At 36.5% G+C, this 21,107-nt stretch overlaps 1 protein-coding gene across 4 annotated transcripts in view; it reads right to left on the bottom strand.

Moving 5' to 3' along the window:
* Positions 1-21,107, bottom strand: part of LOC126972012 (heterogeneous nuclear ribonucleoprotein K homolog) — a 67,306-nt gene that overhangs the window by 33,069 nt on the left and 13,130 nt on the right. For 2 of the 4 annotated variants that reach the window (XM_050818556.1, XM_050818561.1), the window contains exons 2-7: positions 17,227-17,262; positions 11,932-12,043; positions 7,246-7,302; positions 5,873-5,916; positions 5,427-5,502; positions 4,153-4,260 (exon numbers count right to left, since the gene is read on the bottom strand). In XM_050818556.1, coding sequence (XP_050674513.1) covers positions 4,153-4,260; positions 5,427-5,502; positions 5,873-5,916; positions 7,246-7,302; positions 11,932-12,021 — 375 coding nt within the window. In that variant the 5' untranslated portion in view covers positions 12,022-12,043; positions 17,227-17,262. Of the gene's footprint in view, positions 1-4,152; positions 4,261-5,426; positions 5,503-5,872; positions 5,917-7,245; positions 7,303-11,931; positions 12,044-17,226; positions 17,263-17,300; positions 17,407-21,107 lie in introns of those variants that run through there. The other 2 variants (XM_050818560.1, XM_050818559.1) reach the window with 2 other exon arrangements.

The raw sequence follows: 21,107 nt of genomic DNA, 5'->3' as shown, positions 1-21,107 counted from the left end.
CTGTATATAATAAATAAAATAATGTTTTTTATATGAATTTGTCAATAATATATCATAACATATAGATTAACTTCGTAAAATATGCACCCTGCTGTCGTAATAAAATTGTTTCACAGCAGAACTGTCAAACCGTGCGTCAATAAATTCTCTCATAGAAATTATGTATGGACACATCAAAGGAAAAACAAATTTGTTGTTTTTATTTAATTTTGCAGCATTTTCCTATTTATTCACCTTTTAAATCTTCTCTGGACTTCCACAAATAATTCAAGACCTAAATTTTCCAAATCGGTCCAGCCGTTCTCGAGTTTTAGCGAGACTAACGAACAGCAATTCATTTTTATATACATATATAGATTTATGAGTACTACTATACTGCAGTCGCGGATCAAAGTGAATTTAGGTCAGCGACCCATTACGCTGTACCTGAATCAGTCGTTTGTGTGCAAATTAGCTTTCCGTCTCGCTCACACACGCCTGGATATGACGACTAATGTGTTATGGCAAACTGACTTCAACATATACGTACAAATGGAAAGTACCAGAGTATTCAGACTAATATAATGTTTATATATTAGTACTAGCTGGCCCAGCAAACGTTGTATTGCCGATATTAAAATCGCGATACAAAAGTAACTGTTGATCGTAGATGGGCGAAAATTTGAAGTTGTATGTATTGTGTAATGCTGACTCATAATCAAACGCAAAAACAAAAATTAAAAAAAAAATGTAAAAAAATAAAAAAAAAATTCGTGTGGACCACCCTTAACATTAAGGGGGATGAAAAATAGATGTCTGATTCTCAGACCTACCTAATATGCACTCAAAATTTCATGAGAATCGGTCAAGCCGTTTCGGAGGAGTTCAAAGGTTAACACCATGACACGAGAATTTTATATATTAGATATATGAGTATATATAGAGATACTAGCTGACCCGTAAAACGTTGTGCTGTACATAATAATTAATAAAATATTGTTATTTATGAATTTGTCAATAATATTTCATAACCTCAAGAATTATTTCGTAAAATATGCTCCTTGATGTTCTATTGAAATTGTTTCACAGCAGAACTGTCAAACCGTGCGTCAATTAATTCTATCATAGAAAATATGTCCATACAAAACAAATATTGAAAATAAAAATAATTATAGGTCCTAAAATCGAAATAAAAACTATCCTATCTCTCAAGTTGGACTAAACTGCACTCCATGAAGTAAATAATTAAAATACGTTCATTAGTTTAAGAGTTCACTGGAAACAAACATCGAGACACTGGATTTACACATTTTAGGACTAAGAAAATTACACAACACATTACACGCTACGCTCAAAATGATTTTAAAACTTTTCAAACACCTGAAAGTTTGTTGACTTACATTTTTGCTTTTCTGCCGTAATTGTCTACTTTGATGTTATAAACGTTATTATAGCTGTTTTAAAATATAAAAACGTTAAGATATTTCCAAGTGAAAACTTCTTTAGCGGCGTTGGGCACCTTTTAGTATGGATTGGCGTCACCGACATGCTCACGCAATAAATAATTAAAAATACATATAGCTACACTTTTTGGTTTGCATTGTGTGAAATCTTGTGAGTTGGCGTCACCGAAATGTTTATAGCAGTATATCTGTAGCTATACAGCTGACGTATTGTGCAACATTAGGGCTGTGTTTATCTTATAAGTGAACGTCACCGAAATGTTTATAGCTGTATATCTGTAGCTATACAGCTGACGTATTGTGCAACATTAGTGCTGTGTTTATCTTATAAGTGAACGTCACCGAAATGTTTATAGCAGTATATCTGTAGCTATACAGCTGACGTATTGTGCAACATTAGTGCTGTGTTCATCTTATAAGTGAACGTCACCGAAATGTTTATAGCAGTATATCTGTAGCTATACAGCTGACGTATTGTGCAACATTAGTGCTGTGTTTATCTTATAAGTGAACGTCACCGAAATGTTTATAGCAGTATATCTGTAGCTATACAGCTGACGTATTGTGCAACATTAGTGCTGTGTTCATCTTATAAGTGAACGTCACCGAAATGTTTATAGCAGTATATCTGTAGCTATACAGCTGACGTATTGTGCAACATTAGTGCTGTGTTTATCTTATAAGTGAACGTCACCGAAATGTTTATAGCAGTATATCTGTAGCTATACAGCTGACGTATTGTGCAACATTAGTGCTGTGTTTATCTTATAAGTGAACGTCACCGAAATGTTTATAGCAGTATATCTGTAGCTATACAGCTGACGTATTGTGCAACATTAGTGCTGTGTTTATCTTATAAGTGAACGTCACCGAAATGTTTATAGCAGTATATCTGTAGCCTATACAGCTGACGTATTGTGCAACATTAGTGCTGTGTTTATCTTATAAGTGAACGTCACCGAAATGTTTATAGCAGTATATCTGTAGCTATACAGCTGACGTATTGTGCAACATTAGTGCTGTGTTTATCTTATAAGTGAACGTCACCGAAATGTTTATAGCAGTATATCTGTAGCTATACAGCTGACGTATTGTGCAACATTAGTGCTGTGTTCATCTTATAAGTGAACGTCACCGAAATGTTTATAGCAGTATATCTGTAGCTATACAGCTGACGTATTGTGCAACATTAGTGCTGTGTTTATCTTATAAGTGAACGTCACCGAAATGTTTATAGCAGTATATCTGTAGCTATACAGCTGACGTATTGTGCAACATTAGTGCTGTGTTCATCTTATAAGTGAACGTCACCGAAATGTTTATAGCAGTATATCTGTAGCTATACAGCTGACGTATTGTGCAACATTAGTGCTGTGTTTATCTTATAAGTGAACGTCACCGAAATGTTTATAGCAGTATATCTGTAGCTATACAGCTGACGTATTGTGCAACATTAGTGCTGTGTTTATCTTATAAGTGAACGTCACCGAAATGTTTATAGCAGTATATCTGTAGCTATACAGCTGACGTATTGTGCAACATTAGTGCTGTGTTTATCTTATAAGTGAACGTCACCGAAATGTTTATAGCAGTATATCTGTAGCTATACAGCTGACGTATTGTGCAACATTAGTGCTGTGTTTATCTTATAAGTGAACGTCACCGAAATGTTTATAGCAGTATATCTGTAGCTATACAGCTGACGTATTGTGCAACATTAGTGCTGTGTTCATCTTATAAGTGAACGTCACCGAAATGTTTATAGCAGTATATCTGTAGCTATACAGCTGACGTATTGTGCAACATTAGTGCTGTGTTTATCTTATAAGTGAACGTCACCGAAATGTTTATAGCAGTATATCTGTAGCTATACAGCTGACGTATTGTGCAACATTAGTGCTGTGTTTATCTTATAAGTGAACGTCACCGAAATGTTTATAGCAGTATATCTGTAGCTATACAGCTGACGTATTGTGCAACATTAGTGCTGTGTTTATCTTATAAGTGAACGTCACCGAAATGTTTATAGCAGTATATCTGTAGCTATACAGCTGACGTATTGTGCAACATTAGTGCTGTGTTTATCTTATAAGTGAACGTCACCGAAATGTTTATAGCAGTATATCTGTAGCTATACAGCTGACGTATTGTGCAACATTAGTGCTGTATTCATCTTATAAGTGAACGTCACCGAAATGTTTATAGCAGTATATCTGTAGCTATACAGCTGACGTATTGTGCAACATTAGTGCTGTGTTTATCTTATAAGTGAACGTCACCGAAATGTTTATAGCAGTATATCTGTAGCTATACAGCTGACGTATTGTGCAACATTAGTGCTGTGTTTATCTTATAAGTGAACGTCACCGAAATGTTTATAGCAGTATATCTGTAGCTATACAGCTGACGTATTGTGCAACATTAGGGCTGTGTTTATCTTATAAGTGAACGTCACCGAAATGTTTATAGCTGTATATCTGTAGCTATACAGCTGACGTATTGTGCAACATTAGTGCTGTGTTTATCTTATAAGTGAAATTGAATGGATTTAGTGAAAAGTTCAATGTACATTACATTAGTAATACTGTGCATTGTTGAAATAGTGTATGTATAAGTGGCAAAAATGTTTGAAAATAAATTGATATTCATAATTTAATTGTCTTTAAAATAAATAGATGATTTATATAAACCTTATGTTGCATAGACCTACCTCCCTCAGCTCCTTGATCTTGGAGCCAGCTTTCCCGATCACACACCCAGCTCGGCTCTGGTGTATCAGAAGACGAATATCCAACTCCTCGTTCCCACTTCTGTATGTCTAATAACAAAAACATTGACTCAATAACTGTGCATCCGACTAAAACAGGAACTAACTCATGCCATGACAGGCGAACAGAAGGGATTATGCATTACTAGCTGACCCGGCAAACGTTGTTTTGCCATATAAAGTATAATTCACGCGATAGTTTTATAAGTAATAAAATATTGCCTATATATATATATAGCCTGTACATCATTTTGTTCTATTGTCAATAGTCTTTGCAGCGCACGCAAAAATAGGTTTTCGATTTTACACCTTGTGTTACAAAATAGCAATTTTATTACGGATCCCTAATTTTGAAAAAAAAAAACATAGCCTATAGCCTTCCTCGATAAATGGACTACCCAACACTGAATTCAAATCATTCAATCATTCAAATCGGACCAGTAGTACTAGAGATTAGCGCGTTCAAACAAACAAACAAACACTGCAGCTTTATATATTAGTAATAGATAAAATATATTATAATAAATGACTGTATTGTAAAATGTTTTTATTTGTAATTTTTTGTGACGACGAAATATTTACGATTGATGCGTCACTCGAACGGTTGGCACAGTTGGTAAGAGCGCTCGGACGGAACCCGAGAGGTCGCGGGTTCGAGTCCCACGTCGTTAATAAATTTTGGTTACAAATTCAATTTGTACAGTAATATGTGACGAGAGTAGCCCATTAAAATGCAGGTCCCGCTCGGGGTTCACGATTATACCCAAAAATCGTAAGTGGTATCAAAATTGCGCTTGTCACGTTAAGAAAAATATTGCTTTATGTAAACGCTTATACTAATTCGATACCCCAGTTCCAAAGTTCAGTAAGGTTGAGAGAAGTTTGAGATGTTGTTCCATAAACGATAACCCACCATTAACACAGAGAAACAAGTCGTTAAGTGGATGCAGTTTACTTGTTACATCCAATTTTCTTTATGAGTCTAGCGTACATTAGTCTATGTTTCCGATTCAAATAATAACAACTCGAGCTGTTTTATGAATTCTGTTTGAGGACTCTTCTCTGAATTGTTAGTTACTCTTTGGAACTGAGGTATCGGAATATTATTACGGAAACACTCTCTGTAACATAAAAGGTATCGAATAAGGAATCGATGCTCGTTATAAAGACCGTATGCTCAGGATCGTAACTATAAAATAAAAATCTAAAATACTCACATCATTCAAATTGGGTACAATCTCTCGGACAATATCCAGTATTGTTTCAACATCACCCGCCGTGATGGTGAGTACTCTGAAAGACAAAGGATTCGCTATAGAAAACCGCCAGCAGCGCAAAATGGTCAAAGACAACACAATATGTAAGAATTTAAGGTGTAACTATAGAACATATCAACGGTCAGGGATATTTTTTTTGGGCTTTGGTATGCAGAATAGATCGGGCGTTTGTGTTTTCGCGTGGAGTTATGACGGGACGGGGGGATACGTCGGGATAGTCTCGTAGAAGGCTGCTGGCTGATGAGACACCGTGGCCGCGAAGTCGGGATTGGGTGTGCTCCGGCGTGGTGTGGTGGGGATGTACCGGGATCAAAGCTGCTAACGTACTCCTGACTGTTGACTGAGTTAAATAGATCCGATTGAGATTATTGTTGGGAGGTCATTACCGTTCCGGGCCGTGGCAATCTGGGACTGTTATAGAGGCTTTGAACTGCGGTGCGGCGGGTGATCGGGTCAGCGGCGTCCGGCGGGCGGGATCGGTAACAAGAGTCGCTGTAGCACGCACCGTGCGCCTCCGACAGACACTGGCCTCCGCGCTCGGAGTAGCGGGCCGGGACACGCTCATATTTACCCACACAACTTATCTATCGTGCTTGTATTTAAGCTATGATCAGCTAATTTGAAACGAGCTAAGGCCGGTTCTACATTAGAAGCGGAATTTCTCCCGACCAGACTTGGCGGGTCTGAACAAAACAAACATTGCCGCGCCGTGTCCCCTCCTACACTGGAGCCAGTGCTCGTTCCGGGGAATTGGAACGAGTCTGAACTGCTCTAACAACAACCAAACTCGTCGAGGGTTCACAAAGTATTGTCTCTGGATTCTAACTGGTTCATCCGCTCTTGTCTAGCTGCAGTGTAGGAGCGGCGAGTCTGGACTGGTCTGGCCGGTTCGGGTCGGGCCTGTTGGCCAGACCGACTCCACTTCCAATGTAGGACCGGCCTAAAACGCCGAGTGTCGAGATCTTGACTGCTAGGAATATTGATATGTGTGTGGGTAAATGAAACGTTTCGTCATTCAAGTTCTAACAGTGGCAGATGATTTTAGAAAAGAAACAACTAGCTCGTATTGGATATGTTTTTTTTACAAGTGAGAGAACGTCTTTTGATCTTCAATATCAACATGTTATAGAAGACTCAATGCACAGTTAGAACTCCAGTGACGGTTTGTGACCGAGCGTGTGTGGCCAGCTATTCTCAACCATCGCTAACGTACACCATTTCTAATCCTTATTAACTTTAACTATTCGTTATAAGAAGATCAGGAAGTATCCAGAAATTACTCTGTGCAATTCACAGAAGGAATTTTAGAATGGTGTACGAGCAAAGGGCGCGGGGAGGAGCACAGTGCGTCGCGCTACTGACACAGAGGCGTCTCGGGGGCAGTTAAGACCTGTAACTGGCTACCGGAGGGGTTATTCTGTTAACAGCCTACGGACTTGCCGCTAACTGTCGTGCGGTCTATCAGACCATACGCCTTTTCTTAATAAAAAACAACAGCAGCAAAGACATTATTGTATTAAAGATAAAACTGTGGAATATGTTATTAAATAATTAATTAAGTTGCATTGTCTCATTAAAAATATACTACTATAAAATTTGCAAATGTATCACACAAAAAAATTACTATTCACTCTATAAAATTGTAAGGTACATATTTTGCTAATAATATACAAATGGTAACATACCGATCGCTAAGTATATAAACAAAAGAAGGTATTTTAAATTACTTGTTACGATACCGGTAATCCTAAATACTGACCTGACTCCTCAGCTTTGATATATTCGATCCACCTTTACCAATGATCGAGCCAGCCACCTGATAAAATTAATCGAGGTTTAAGTATAATACAGTTTTAGCAAGTACTACGAGACTGTAGCTCAAGCAACCTCAAGGGCACGAGGCAAAGAAAAAAATTCACCCAAAAAATACATCGCACCTTCACCTGAATAATAGAAAGTGCTTTTATCTACACCCATGCTTTAAATCCTCTATTAAAGATTCTGAAACAGTTAGCTTATTGCCAACATTAAAACACCCAATGTTCTAATAACCATTACATCACCCAAACGAGTGTTGTAATGTTGTACTGAATTTCATAACAACACCCCTATGTTTTTTTTTCGATCCCTTCATGCGCAAAGAGTTACAACAGACAGCCACATTCTTATTGCTCGATGCGTGGTATCTGTATGAATTTCAAAAAAGAACATTTTCGTTTACGCGCGTTCCACACTACCAGAACTTCGCACGCCGTAAAAAAAAGTAGGTTATTCGAATCCCCGCCATTTTTCTTCAATATTTTTATTGTTTTGTTTACAAAAATGAGCGATTCATTTAAAACGCTGCAAAAGAACATTATATTCGAGTGAATTTTAAATATTGCACTATACAAAATGTAAATTACTACTAAAATAAATAATTGTTTCAATACTTAGTTTATATATATATATTCAGTTATTAATGATATTAAGGTAGTAGCTAGTAGTAACTAGGACTGGTGATTTGGTGTTAACAGTAAGCTAACTGTTTCAGAATCTTTTAGAGGATTCATATTCTAGGTGTAGATAAAGTCTTGTATGCAACTGTTGGTAATTAGGTATTAAAACACTCATGTGATACTATTATCAAATTAATTAAACCCATATTCGTGTTTTAATACCCCTTATTACACAACAGTTGCATAAATAACTATTAAACTACACCTACGTGAAAAATTGTCTATTTAATTACCTAGGTAGGTACATAATATAATAAAAACGTAAGAAAGTAAAAACTGTAAATGTAATATTTTTTTAAAAGAATATTTGGTGTGTACAAACAGAATCGAATCCAAAAAAGTACTTTTTGAAGTAATACTTCTTCAGGCGCGACTACGAGGTAACTGGACGACAATGCAACGGAAGTCCGTTACGGCAAAATGGCGTCACGTTTTTGTACCATCCTGTTTTTGGTTTCTTCGTCCATTATTACGACAGGCAAAGGGTTTGAACCTATACAGCCATATTCGTTAATATACAAATGATTTGAGTTTTCTTTAGTGTTAATTCCGCCAATATATTTTGTCTTTAAACAATGTCTCGTGCCAGATTTTGGCGAGACAACACGTCCTGAGGATGCCTCGTGTAGAGTGTCGAAACACGTGTCGAATTGTTTAAAGACAAATATTGGCGGAATTAACACTAAAGAAAACTCAAATCATTTGTATAATTATGGATTTCCGCAAAGTAACGCTTACATCAATATTTTTTTTTTATATTCGTTAATATTCAATAACAACGTCATACTGATATGTGGTAATTTAACATCAAATTTCTATTTTCAATATTTAATGAGTGATAATTTTTAAACGTGCAGGTGGAATAAATAGAAAATAAAATGATAATAATATTAAGTTAAATGAATTGGTGGAATCCCAGGAATATTTTACTCTTTCATCAATAAATAAGAATAAAAGAGAAAATCAAGAACCTGATAATGACTTGACCTATAAGAAGTTTTTATGTGTTTATTATCACATGAATAATAACATTCAACTCTATTTCATTTTTTGTAAAATAAATAAAATGTCACTTGTTAAAATAATATAATTATAAAGATTTTCTTTTCATTCTAAGTAGAGAATAAAATGCCAATTTGGCTCGAAAGATGAGGTGTATAACCTCGTCAGTGTTTCAGAGAACAACAAAAAAAAACAAATCAAACAATGCTCCTAGCTCTTCACCAATACGTTAGTGCTTCGTTGGTAACACGGCTTAAATTAATCTTAATTAAAATTTTCTTCAATCGCGCTTAAAGGCTACACGCGCACACTTTTTTTTGAACTTATGTCTTTTTCCCAATGTCTGTATGTCCGTATAAAACGCAAAAACTACTGAATAAATTAATTTCAAATTAGCATGAATATTATCAAGAGGTTGAAAAACATATTATAAGGTATATATATATACATTATCACGCTGGATGCAGGCATCATATTTTTGCTGCTTTAAAGCGTCTACGCGCACGAAAAAATGTCTATTAACAAAAAAATACTATAGTATAGTACCTAACGGTCCTATGATGACACAGACGCCTTAAAAAAAACTACGCATTTCCGCCTAGCAGACTGCGCACGCTCCTGTGATTCCCCTGTAGTTAGAATATAGCGGCGAACAATTGCTATCAGACGACCCGTGCACTTAGTTCCTTCTATAATAATAAAAATCAACGAGTACCTCGAACACGTTTCGCATTCGTTCAATAAAGTTTCGCAGACTATCCGGTGAACGAACTTCGAGCACGTGTCACCGACACCAGAATAACTCCGCTAAGCTCCTCTAGTTTCCCGCAAGTTTTCTAATTATTCAAATTTTGATACTTGATAGTCGCCAACAGTATCACAGTTACAGTCGAACTCGGCTTTATACAATTGATCAATTTGTGCGGGGATAGAAGTGCCTTAGGTAACGCAACAGTGGACAAACGCCACACATATGACACAGAGAAAGATGATCCCATATTAGTTTGTGGCGGTATGCTTAAACTCACCGGCAGTTCAGATCAAGAAGCTAACGATTTAAATGCTGGGAAATTTTCAATACTGACTATTTCTAGCTTTCGCAAATCCCGAGACAAATGTAAAGGCCCTAAACTATTCAAGAAGTAAGTATAAAAGCAGGGATTGCACACTTCTTAACAATTCTTATCGAATTAATACGTGGAAAATTTCGTGATATAATAATGAATAATAATAATATAATATTGACACACTTTTTACACAAATTATCTTGCCCCAAGTTAAGCATATATAGCCTGTGTTATGGGTTACAAGACAATGATATATTTAATACAATATACTTACTTCAACATACATAAACTTATATAAACATACATAAATACATTTAAACATCCATGACTCGGAAACAAACATCCATATTCATCATATAAATGCTTGCACCTACCGGGATTCGAACCCGGGACCTCTAGCTTAGTAGGTAGGATCGCTAACCACTCAGCTATACAGGTCGTCAAAAATATATATAATATAAGTATAAATCAAATGATTCAAAATATTAATCCGAGATTTTACTACCTAACCTACGCTAACGTAATTGATCTGTTTGGCGTGAAGCGTGCCATGGAAAGTTCCATTATAATAGCCTAAACACACGGCCGGATTTGATACGCTCGGACAATCGGACGGCCCGGTAGGCGCCTAGCGACGGTTGGTCCGGCGTCGTATTCGATACAGTCCGGACGGTAACAAAAATAATTTTGTGGGATGGCCAATGCAACATACTACCGAATATGGCCGCTACTGGGCCGTGTCCGATGGTTCGGTCGGAGCAAATCCGAGCATGTGTTTAAGCTATAAGATTAGATACAATCTCTTATAAACACTTAATTAGAGTAGTTAGCTCAACTGTTTCCAAGCACGACAGACAAAGATCAGGTTTGGAACTTTAAAACGATTATAGAACAATATAAGAACGTAGTAACAGACGCTGCATTGTTTGAGGTTTTATGGTTATAAAAATAATACGTACACAATAGCTGACAATATTTGTAAATACAATCAAAAATTACTTGACCGATTTTAGCAATTATTTTACCAGTCAGGCTCGTTTGCAGAGAGTGCCAGCTAGATTATGGGTACCTCAACGGCGCCTATTTCTGCCATGAAGCAGTAATGTGTAAACATTACTGTCTTTCGGACTGAAGGGCGCCGTAGCTCGTGAAGTTACTGGGCAAATGAGACTTAACACCTTACGTCTCAAGGTGACGAGCGCAATTAAGTGCCACTCAGAATTTTTGAGTGTTTCAAGAATCCTGAGCGGCATTTGGTGTGAGGGGCAGAGCGTATCAATTACCATCAGCTGAAGGTCCTGCTCGTCTCATCCCTTATTTTCATTAAAAAACAAAAATGGTATCACCCAGTAACATGGTCTGCAATCTTATTTGAAATATAAAGACATCCCTACCAAAATTACAATTATGATTTCTTTGTAATGAACCCAATAATAAGTAAGTATGTATAGTAATTATTCCCGGCCACACGTCTTTGTTTTTTCCCCTTGGAACTCAAAACTGGCCCTATTTATTGACGAGGTCGTCAATAAATAGGCCAATAACCACTCGGCTATACAGGTGTATAGCCGAGTGGTTAGCGATCCTACCTACTAAGCTAGAGGTCCCGGGTTCGAATCCCGGTAGGTGCAAGCATTTATATGATGAAAATGGATGTTTGTTTCCGAGTCATGGATGTTTATATGTATTTATGTATGTTTATATATATTCATGTATGTTTAAGTATATTGCATTAAATACATGGTTGTCTTGCAACACATATACACAGGTATACATACCTAAATTGGGGCAAGATAATTTGTGTAAAAAGTGTGTCAATATTATATTATTATTTATTTTTATTGTCACTTTTAATGTAAATTGAGAGGTTCGCATTACCTTACTGGGTATAAGGAAGGTGACCTCTTCATCATTGTGCCGGTGACGCTTCTGTGAGGGTCCGTCGTCGTTGTATGCTTCGCGTTTCATTTTCAGCCTGCTTTACTCCTCTCTGAACACAGAAAATTATTTTGATTATCTATACTAATATTACAAAGAGGAAAGTATAGGCTCCGCAACTACTGAACCGATTTCAATAATTCTTTCACTGTTGGGACTTGGGAAGCTACATTATCCCCGAGTGTTATAGGGTACATTACATTTTCAAAAAAATTAGGGATCCCTACTAAAAGTCCAATAATGTAACCCAAGATGTAAAAATATGTAAGCTATGACTAATAATTTAAGCAGACTAACGGCCATTCCCAATATTATATTGTGGCTTATTTGAGATAAAAAATCGTAAGTATCATTGATTTTTCTGTCCCAATAAACTTATAGACGGCAACTCACCTTATCCGTACACGCTGTCGGTCAATGGGAAGACCACCTTACCAGCGATAGAAGTTTGTATGGAACATGCAATTCACGCGTCCCAATATAAGGTGATAAGAATGACTTATCGGGTACATTGGGACAGCTTCAGATTATTGACAGCAGAAGGTAGTAATTTATCTCTATCTGTAGATTGTATATTGGGAACGGCCATAAGAATACCTATATATTAGAGATTCTTTATTACTTTTTATGACATATTTGGATATTTAAAAACGCTTTTATTATTGAACACAATTCATTGGCTGCATGCAGTACCTAACAAACTAATTTGTTTTGTAATTTTACAGCCACTGTTAAATACTCTATTAATTGGAAAGGTAACTCTACTTTTTCCTTATATATGGTAGATTCGGTAATTGGATAAATATGAAATATTTATGGTGACGATTCAAAAGCCTAATTGAATAAAGTTTATTGGACTTTGAAAAAAATCCAAACAATTCATTCAAACAACTGAGATGAGCAATATTGATCAAAACATTATCGTAAACAGTGGGAAGCTCCTCTGCACAGGATGCCGACTAGATTATGAGTACCACAACGGCGCCCATTTCTGTCGTGAAGCAGTAATGTGTAAGCATTATTGTGTTTAGGTCTGAAGGGCGCCGTAGCTATTGAAATTACTGGGCAAATGAGACTTAACATCATATGTCTCAAGGTGACGAGCGCAATTGTATTGCCGCTCGGAATTTTTTGGGTTTTCCAAGCTGTGTTTGTGTTTTTTGAAGCTGTGGAATAAGCTTCCTTGTGAGGTGTTTCCGGGGCGATACGACATGGGTACCTTCAAGAAAAGCGCGTACACCTTCCTTAAAGGCCGGCAACGCTCTTGTGATTCCTCTAGTGTTACAAGAGAATGTGGGCGGCGGTGATCACTTAACACCAGGTGACCCGTACGCTCGTTTGTCCTCCTATTTCATAAAAAAAAATGGGGGGCCTTGTACCTATTGCGGGTGCAAAGGAATAACTTGTCGTAACTAACATTATCGTGTGTCAATTCATACTTTAATATCTTCTGTCTCAAGGTGACGAGAGCAATTGTAGTGCCGATCAGAATTTTTGGGGTTTTTCAAGAATCCTGAGCGGCACTGCATTGTAATGGGCAGGGCGTACCATGAGCTGAACGTCCTCGTCTCGTCCCTTTAATGTAAAAAAAACCCGGGCAAACGACGTTACACAGAACAAAGTTAATCTTAATTAAAACGGGCTTAAAACGATTTCTAACCTTCAAAACGCATTCAATTATCCGGTTGGATGGATGGATGGATGCAATGTCGGAGCATCGAAATATGCTAATATGCGACGCGCAGCTGGCAAGTTGTATAGGACACTGACATCTACAAGTTTACAATCGCACCAAGCGGCTATTCAAAATACTTCTAATATCAAAGGAAGTTATAGACTCTGCCCCGTATACCGAAATTCAAAGTCAAAGTTTTTATTTGCATAAACATGTTAGAACGAGACGAACAGAACGTTCAGTTGGCGGTTTTTGATACGCCCTGCTCATTACAATGCAGTGCCGGTCAGGATTCTTGAAAAACACAAAAATTCAAAGCGGCAATACAATACGCTCGTCACCTCGAGACATAGGATGTTAAGTCTCATTTGCTGAGTAATTTCATAAGCTACGGCGCCCTTCAGACCGAAACACAACAATGCTTACACATCACTGCTTCACGGCAGAAATAGGCGCCGTTCGTTGTGGTACTAATAATCTAGCCGGCATCCTGTGCAAAGGAACCTCCCATTGGTATGAATATTTTAAAGTAGGTACATGTTTCCCACATTTATGACGTCGAAATTTTACAAAATACATTTCTTAATCATTAGTTACAATAATATTATCACAATTAATTTCAAACAATTTTTTTACGGCAATATCTTAATCAATTTGATAATCTATGTATACAAATATTAAGTTACGAATAAACTGTGTTACGGTGTGGTAAATTGGTCATTGCGCTCGAGTTGGTTTTATGGGAGTTTCAGAGAACTGAGACTTTTTTTTTCTTTATTGATTTAGGGCAGGGGTGCTCAAGCTTGAATTACTGGCGATCTACCTCAAAATTGTTAGACTACGATCCATCGACTCTGAAAGCCTGCAAGTATGTATGATGAAGGATTGTCGTCTAGGTAGGAGCATCGTGACATGCAAGTTAGTTTTGCGCACAATATGCATTTTATTAGTAGACTTATAAAAGGCATATTGTGGTAATTGTAGGTCTGCTCTAAAATGTCAATGAAAAAACTCATAATTATTCAAAATTGCGAGTTTATTGATTTTTCGGCTTTCCTTTGACAAGTACCGCGCGTTTGCCGCCTTTTGCCGCTAGCAGGGGATTATTTTGATAAAAGAAAGTGATGAGATTATTCTGGCCTAATTGTGGATTGAATATATGTTAGTAGTTTATTCATTACATTTTGTTTTAGTTACCTTAATCAATAAATAAAACAAATCTTTGATTATATCGGATTTTTTTCTCGAGATCGACTCAAAACGCACTCGCGATCGACAGGTCGATCGGGATCGAACGTTTGAGCACCCCTGATTTAGGGGCTTTTATACTTATGTACATGTCAGCTCCATTATAATCTAAGTACATTAAAAAAAACAAAATTATCAGCTAAAAAAAAGTTAATAAAAGGAAAATCAAGTTATACCTACAGTGTTCAACAAATAAGACTTATGGATTCAAACAGACTTATGGCATCCTCAGATGCAGGACGGGCAAGTATATTTACAAACATGCCCGTAGCAAATCTGTTCAAGCCCATAAGTCCTAAAATTTTGTCTCTACTAGACTGAAATCGGACACATTCACTTAATAAGTGCTCACCACCCTCAATTTTTCCACCTGATGAATCACATGGAGGTGACTCCGCAATTTTCATCAAAAATTTAAACTTATTCAAAGGTATGTGTCTGAATTGAGACTTATAAATTTTATCAATTTTCTTTCACGCAAGTGTGTTAAAATAAATAATAGTTAAAAAAAAACTAAAAAGCACGTTTTATATAAAATTCAACTAAAAAATAGAAAATAAATTTAAATTTAAAATAGTGTAAAAAAATATATTTTATTGTAAAAAACAAGCGTGGGGTGTAGAAGAATTATTATTTTAATAATATCTTAAAAAGCACCCCACGCTTTTTTTACAATATAATATATTTTTTTTACACTATTTTCAATTTAAATTTATTTTCTATTTTTAAAGCGTGCTTTTTAGTTTTTTTTAACTATTATTTATTTTAACACACTTGCCTGGAAGAAAATTGATAAAATTCAGGGTCACAGCAAAAATCTTTTTAGACTTACTCGTGTAAGGCGTTATTTTTAAGTATTTGACGTTTGACTATTTTTGTTCCGCCACTTTACTTAAATTGTAGTTGAAATGATTTGTATAACGTTGAAGCTGTAAAAGTTGATTTAAAAGAACCTTTTTTGAAGTGGCGGTAAATTTAAAAAGAAAACTTGACATTCATTAGTGTCATTTCCTTGACCTATATGAATACTGTGATTTTGATTTGAAAAATGATAACAATTTTGGGGAAAATGGCTTCTTCAACGAAACCAGTGAGCAAAGTAGTTTTTGATGATTTACGATTACTTTTAGCAGCATAAGAACTAAACTTAAATTGTAATAATATTTATACTTAAATGTAAAACTTCCTATAAACATACTTGAAATGATCTAAGTTGTCTTTAGTGTTAATTCCGCCAAGTCTCGTGCCAGATTTTGGCGAGACAACACGTCCTGAGGATGCCTCGTGTAGAGGCGAAACACGTGTCGAATTGTTTTAAAAACATATATATTGGCGGAATTAACACTAAAGAAAACTTAAATCATTTGTATAATTATGGATTTCCGCAAAGTAACGCCTAATTCAATAAATTTTCCTAAAAATATAAGTGTATACTAAAATATCTTGTATGGGTCCGTGTCTAAAATAAAAATTATAACTATTATAATAACTATTTGCATTGCATTTGGAGCGTCAGTTGTGCAAAAGGTAAAACCGTTGTCTCTCAACACGGAGCCCTCGGTTTGGTCCCCGCCCGCCACGCCAATGTGTTTTCGGTCTTCAAATTCAAAAAAGAATTATTAAGAAACGTTTTAGTGGTAAAGGGTAGTAATAACATAAATGACTTTCTTAATGATGCCACAGATTAGAAATGGAGCGACCGCCTTTAAGCTATTAAATTATAAGTTGAATTGTACAATATTACTTTATAAACATATTTTTTGATGAAAACAAAAGCCGAGTTTGTTGCGCCCATTCTTCTCAGGTCTGAGGCATTCTTTTTGGAATGGGTGTTACTTTTTGACTTTCAATAAGCGATGTCACATCCTATTTTGAGCAAAAATATTTGCATTTGAATATATTTGAACAGTAGGCGAGAAGAACTTTAAAAGAACTCACTCGCCAATATTTGTAATAGCCATAGAAATTGTACAATCCATTTCGTCAACAGTTACAAAAAATTTTTTAATTTATATTTTAAACACGTCTAAGTGACACACAAGCATTGCGGGCCGCAACACCATTTAGCAGTATTAATATTTAAGCATATTATGCACGAGGGACCAAGCACGCGTGTGAATAGGTAAGCCCGAGCGAGGGCAGGTGCGCTCACAAAGAGGTAGGTACCTAGGGAGCGTCGCAAAAAAAAAACACGACGAAAAAAACACCGCACCAAATGTCACCAACATCTGCCACACCTGCCGCCAGTTCTTATAACCTCCGGTGTTTCGAAAGAATTAACTTATATTGAGGATAACTTCAGAATGACTTACCTATACTTCGAAGCAATCAAATGCGGCCGACCGTACCTGGAATAAGAAGTATCGGTTTAGACTTAATTACTTACAGTTTAGAGCTCAAAGTCCTGCAGCCAGGAATAGTTGGTGGAATCGCGCGTGTAGTTTCATTGTTAGCACGGTAAGCATGTGACGTTCGCCTAGGCGGTGGTCGCCGCGTGGACTGACACAGCTCGGGCTCCGCTCAGGCGTTAGTAGGGCCTCGTGAGACTATGGGGCGCCAACCCCGCACATGCGCACAAAACGCTACAACATCGATAACAAGCTTCTCGCCGCGGCCCGGAAACGTTGACTTAACGAGTGACACCTTGTGTCAGGATAATCTTAATCTTAGACTCAGGTTGAGATTTACCAGTGGGAGGCTTTTTTGCACAGGAAGCCGGCTAGGTTATGGGTGTGGTGACTATGACTTTGAAACTGGCTTTCTGTTCGCTCTCGACAACGGCTCAGAAGTATGAGTTTCACCAGAGGGAGGCTCCTTGTACAGGAAGCCGGCTAGGTTATAGGTATCACAACGGCGCATATTTCTGCCGTGAAGCAGTTACGTGTAAACATTACTACTGTGTTTCGGTCTGAAGGGCGCCGTAGCTAGTGAAATTACTGGGCAAATGAGACTTAACATCTTTTGTCTCAATGTGTCGAGCGCAATTGTAGTGTCGTTCAGAAATTTTGGGTTTTTCAAGAATCCTTTGCCATCAGCTGAACGTCCTGCTCGTCTCGTCCCTTATTTTCATATAAAAAAAGATTTATAGAGCGCACAGACTTTACTTACGTAAAACTTAGCTGAGTGTGACAAAACGCGAGGTTGACTCATGCATTGAGCTATCTTAGCCTAAGCTTAGAATAATTTCAGTTGTCAAATGACTATTAAGGCGAAGAGTAAGCAGAAAACACGCAAACATGGTGTTTTTAGCCAAGTTTTGTGGTGAAAGTATAGCATTTCGAGCTATGAACACTATTTAATCCTGTTACACATATCCTTAAGTCTTATTTGTAGGTTGCTAATGCTTGCTGTTGGTTATAGTTAACACTGCCGAGCCTTTTTGAACTACCACTTTTCTTTCAAGTTAAACAAGTTTTATGGCATGGCGTGACGGATTTTTTTATTACTTCTCTCAGAAAAGTTATTCTTATAGCTTGTACTTTTTTGTGTAGGTTCATTTATTCAGATTAGTAGTGAATAACGAGGATTGTAAGCATATAAACTGTTTTCCACCCAAGAATTTTGAAAATATTGGCTTTGTTACATAGATGGCGGGCCGGCAGCCGTGAACTCATATCGCTCAAGGTCGCTGGCATTTAGTGTCGCCTTAATATGAAATCAACGATAATGCTAATCTTACAATCAGCTAAAGTTTACGTAAGTAAAGTCTGTGTACGCTCTAAAGGTCTCTTTATAATATACTGGCGTATAGTTGACCCACCCGATAAATAATTAGTGAGCAATTTTGATTTGTTAATGTGGGCGTTAGTTTCATATTCAAAATACTCGGAGCTAATTCCAAGCGTGGCTGACTGTTAACGACTTCTAAATTAAAATAGATAAATATAATAATAATATAAAACAGTAACAATAGATTCGCTTTTCTTTTTATCTTGCCTTTTCTGCTTTCTAAAATGGTTCATAATATTAGATTTTTTTTTATCGTATCCAATCTGTATTAGAGATAGTCACTGTAGAGAAGCGCGTGGAACAGAAGCGAATGCTTTCGCTAGCTTTTGATCGCTGTATGTTGACAAGGCCTAACATCTATATGTTATTCTCTCTTGCATGTTTTTTTTGTCTATATATATAAGATATTGTAATTTGTAAGATTATGACACAGTACACAATATATGTATCAGTACGGAAACAGAGCCTTGTTGATAAAATACTTACCTACACGTGCGTGTTGAAGTTTCACTTCTACTTGACACTTATCGTTTTCGTGAGTGTCAATTATTAACAAGTGTCAAGAACAATTAACACCTATTTCGAGATACAAGATGGTGGATATGACTTTTTAATAAAATCAATATAGGTATCATTTTCGAGGTTTTGGGGCGTGTCAATAACGAATATGACATGTATTTTGAGATCCAAGATTGCGGATGTGTCAATTTTACAATAAAATCAAAATGGGTATAATTTTCGAGATTTTCGTGATTTGTTGGAGGGAACACACAATTTTATTTCAATAGTCCAGCATAATATGTCAAAATCCGGTTTCAAACTCTCGAGAATCATGAAAACAACACCCACGATAAAAAAGTTATCATTTTCTTGCAGCCGCCATCTTGGATTTACATTTTGACAGCACTATCAGTTTGAGTACCCTCAAAAAGCATGAAAAAAACCCATGCTGAAAAATTTACAATTTAATGCAGCCGCTATCTTGGAATTACATTTTGACAGCACTATTTATTTCAGCTTTAGCAGTTTGAACACCCCCAAAAACCATGAAAACGACACCCATGATACAAAAATTGTCAATTTCATGTGGCCGCCATCTTGGATTTTCATTTTGACGGCACTATCTATTTCAGAACCCTCGAAAACCATGAAAAAGACACTCATGGTGCAAAAATTGTACAATTTCATGCAGCCACCATCTTGGGTGTACATTTTGACAGCACTATCTATTTCAGCACCCTCGAAAACCATAAAATCTACATCGGTTACGAAAAAGTTGATAATTTCTTGCAGCCGCCATCTTAAATTTTCATTTTGACAGGACTAGCTGGTATTGTTTTCAACACCCACGAAAACCATGACACACAAAGTAGGTAATTAGTCCAAAATAAATAAATATAAAAAACATCCTCGAAAACCAAACCACACTCCTAAAAAATTGATAATAAATATTGCAGCCCCCATCATTGTTTAACATTGTGAATAATTATGTTCACGAATTTATTACAATCAATCACACGGACTTATAATTCGTGTAGCTACAAATTATAATAATAATATTAAAACAATATATCATTCTTACCTTTTAAAATCAACAGGAAGTTTAACAAACAAGGAAGTTCAAACAGTCGTATACCACGCAATACGCTGGTATTTTTAAAAAGATCGCGTAAACAAATAACAATGTGAGTGTGACACTCGTCTCGTATTGACCGCGAAAACTGCTTAGGGGCCTCGTCATTTCGAACGTTTGTAGGTAGTTTCCGTACTGGTACACATGTCTACTGTGACTATGATGTCTAATGTTACCTATTAGGCATTGTCAACATACAGCGAACGAAAGCTAGCGAAAGCATTCGCTTCTGTTCCACGCGCTTCTCTACACACTCCTCTATCGTTTCTTAGATTGTTTTCGCCATCGTTCGTTATATTAAGATCCTACATTATAAAGAAATCACGAATTTTTAAGTATTCGTCTTTAAATTAAATAAACGTCTAGTCTCCAAAAAAAAAATTGGTAGGTAATGAATGAAATGCAATGCAGAATACCTTTACTTCAGTGACTATCACTACTACAGATTGTATAATATAAAAAAAATCTAATATTATGAACCATATAAAGATGTAAGTTTAAATTAATAAAAACAATAAGACACTGAGCAAACGTATGTAGCCCACGGCATGCAACTTGCTCGTTAGTCTGAACAGTAAATAATGTAACCAATTACAAAACCACCAGCAGTATCTACAGAAAGTGTTCATTACTTTGTTTACTAGATCAGGAAAACTTCGATAGATTTTCCTCATAAATAGTCTATTACCCCAATAACTGGCGACGCTCGTTTGATTCCTCTGGTGTTGCAAAAGAGTATGAGCGATGGCTTGTCGTTAATAATAGTAATGTTGCATAAAAAGGAAGGAGAAAAACTTCTTAGGAGCTCGAAAAAAAATTATTGTATTGAGA

Source organism: Leptidea sinapis, chromosome 25, assembly GCF_905404315.1.
Source record: "Leptidea sinapis chromosome 25, ilLepSina1.1, whole genome shotgun sequence".
Classification (NCBI taxonomy): domain Eukaryota; kingdom Metazoa; phylum Arthropoda; class Insecta; order Lepidoptera; family Pieridae; genus Leptidea; species Leptidea sinapis.
Note: the sequence above shows the minus strand (reverse complement) of the source record. Positions and strands in the feature narration are given on the sequence as shown.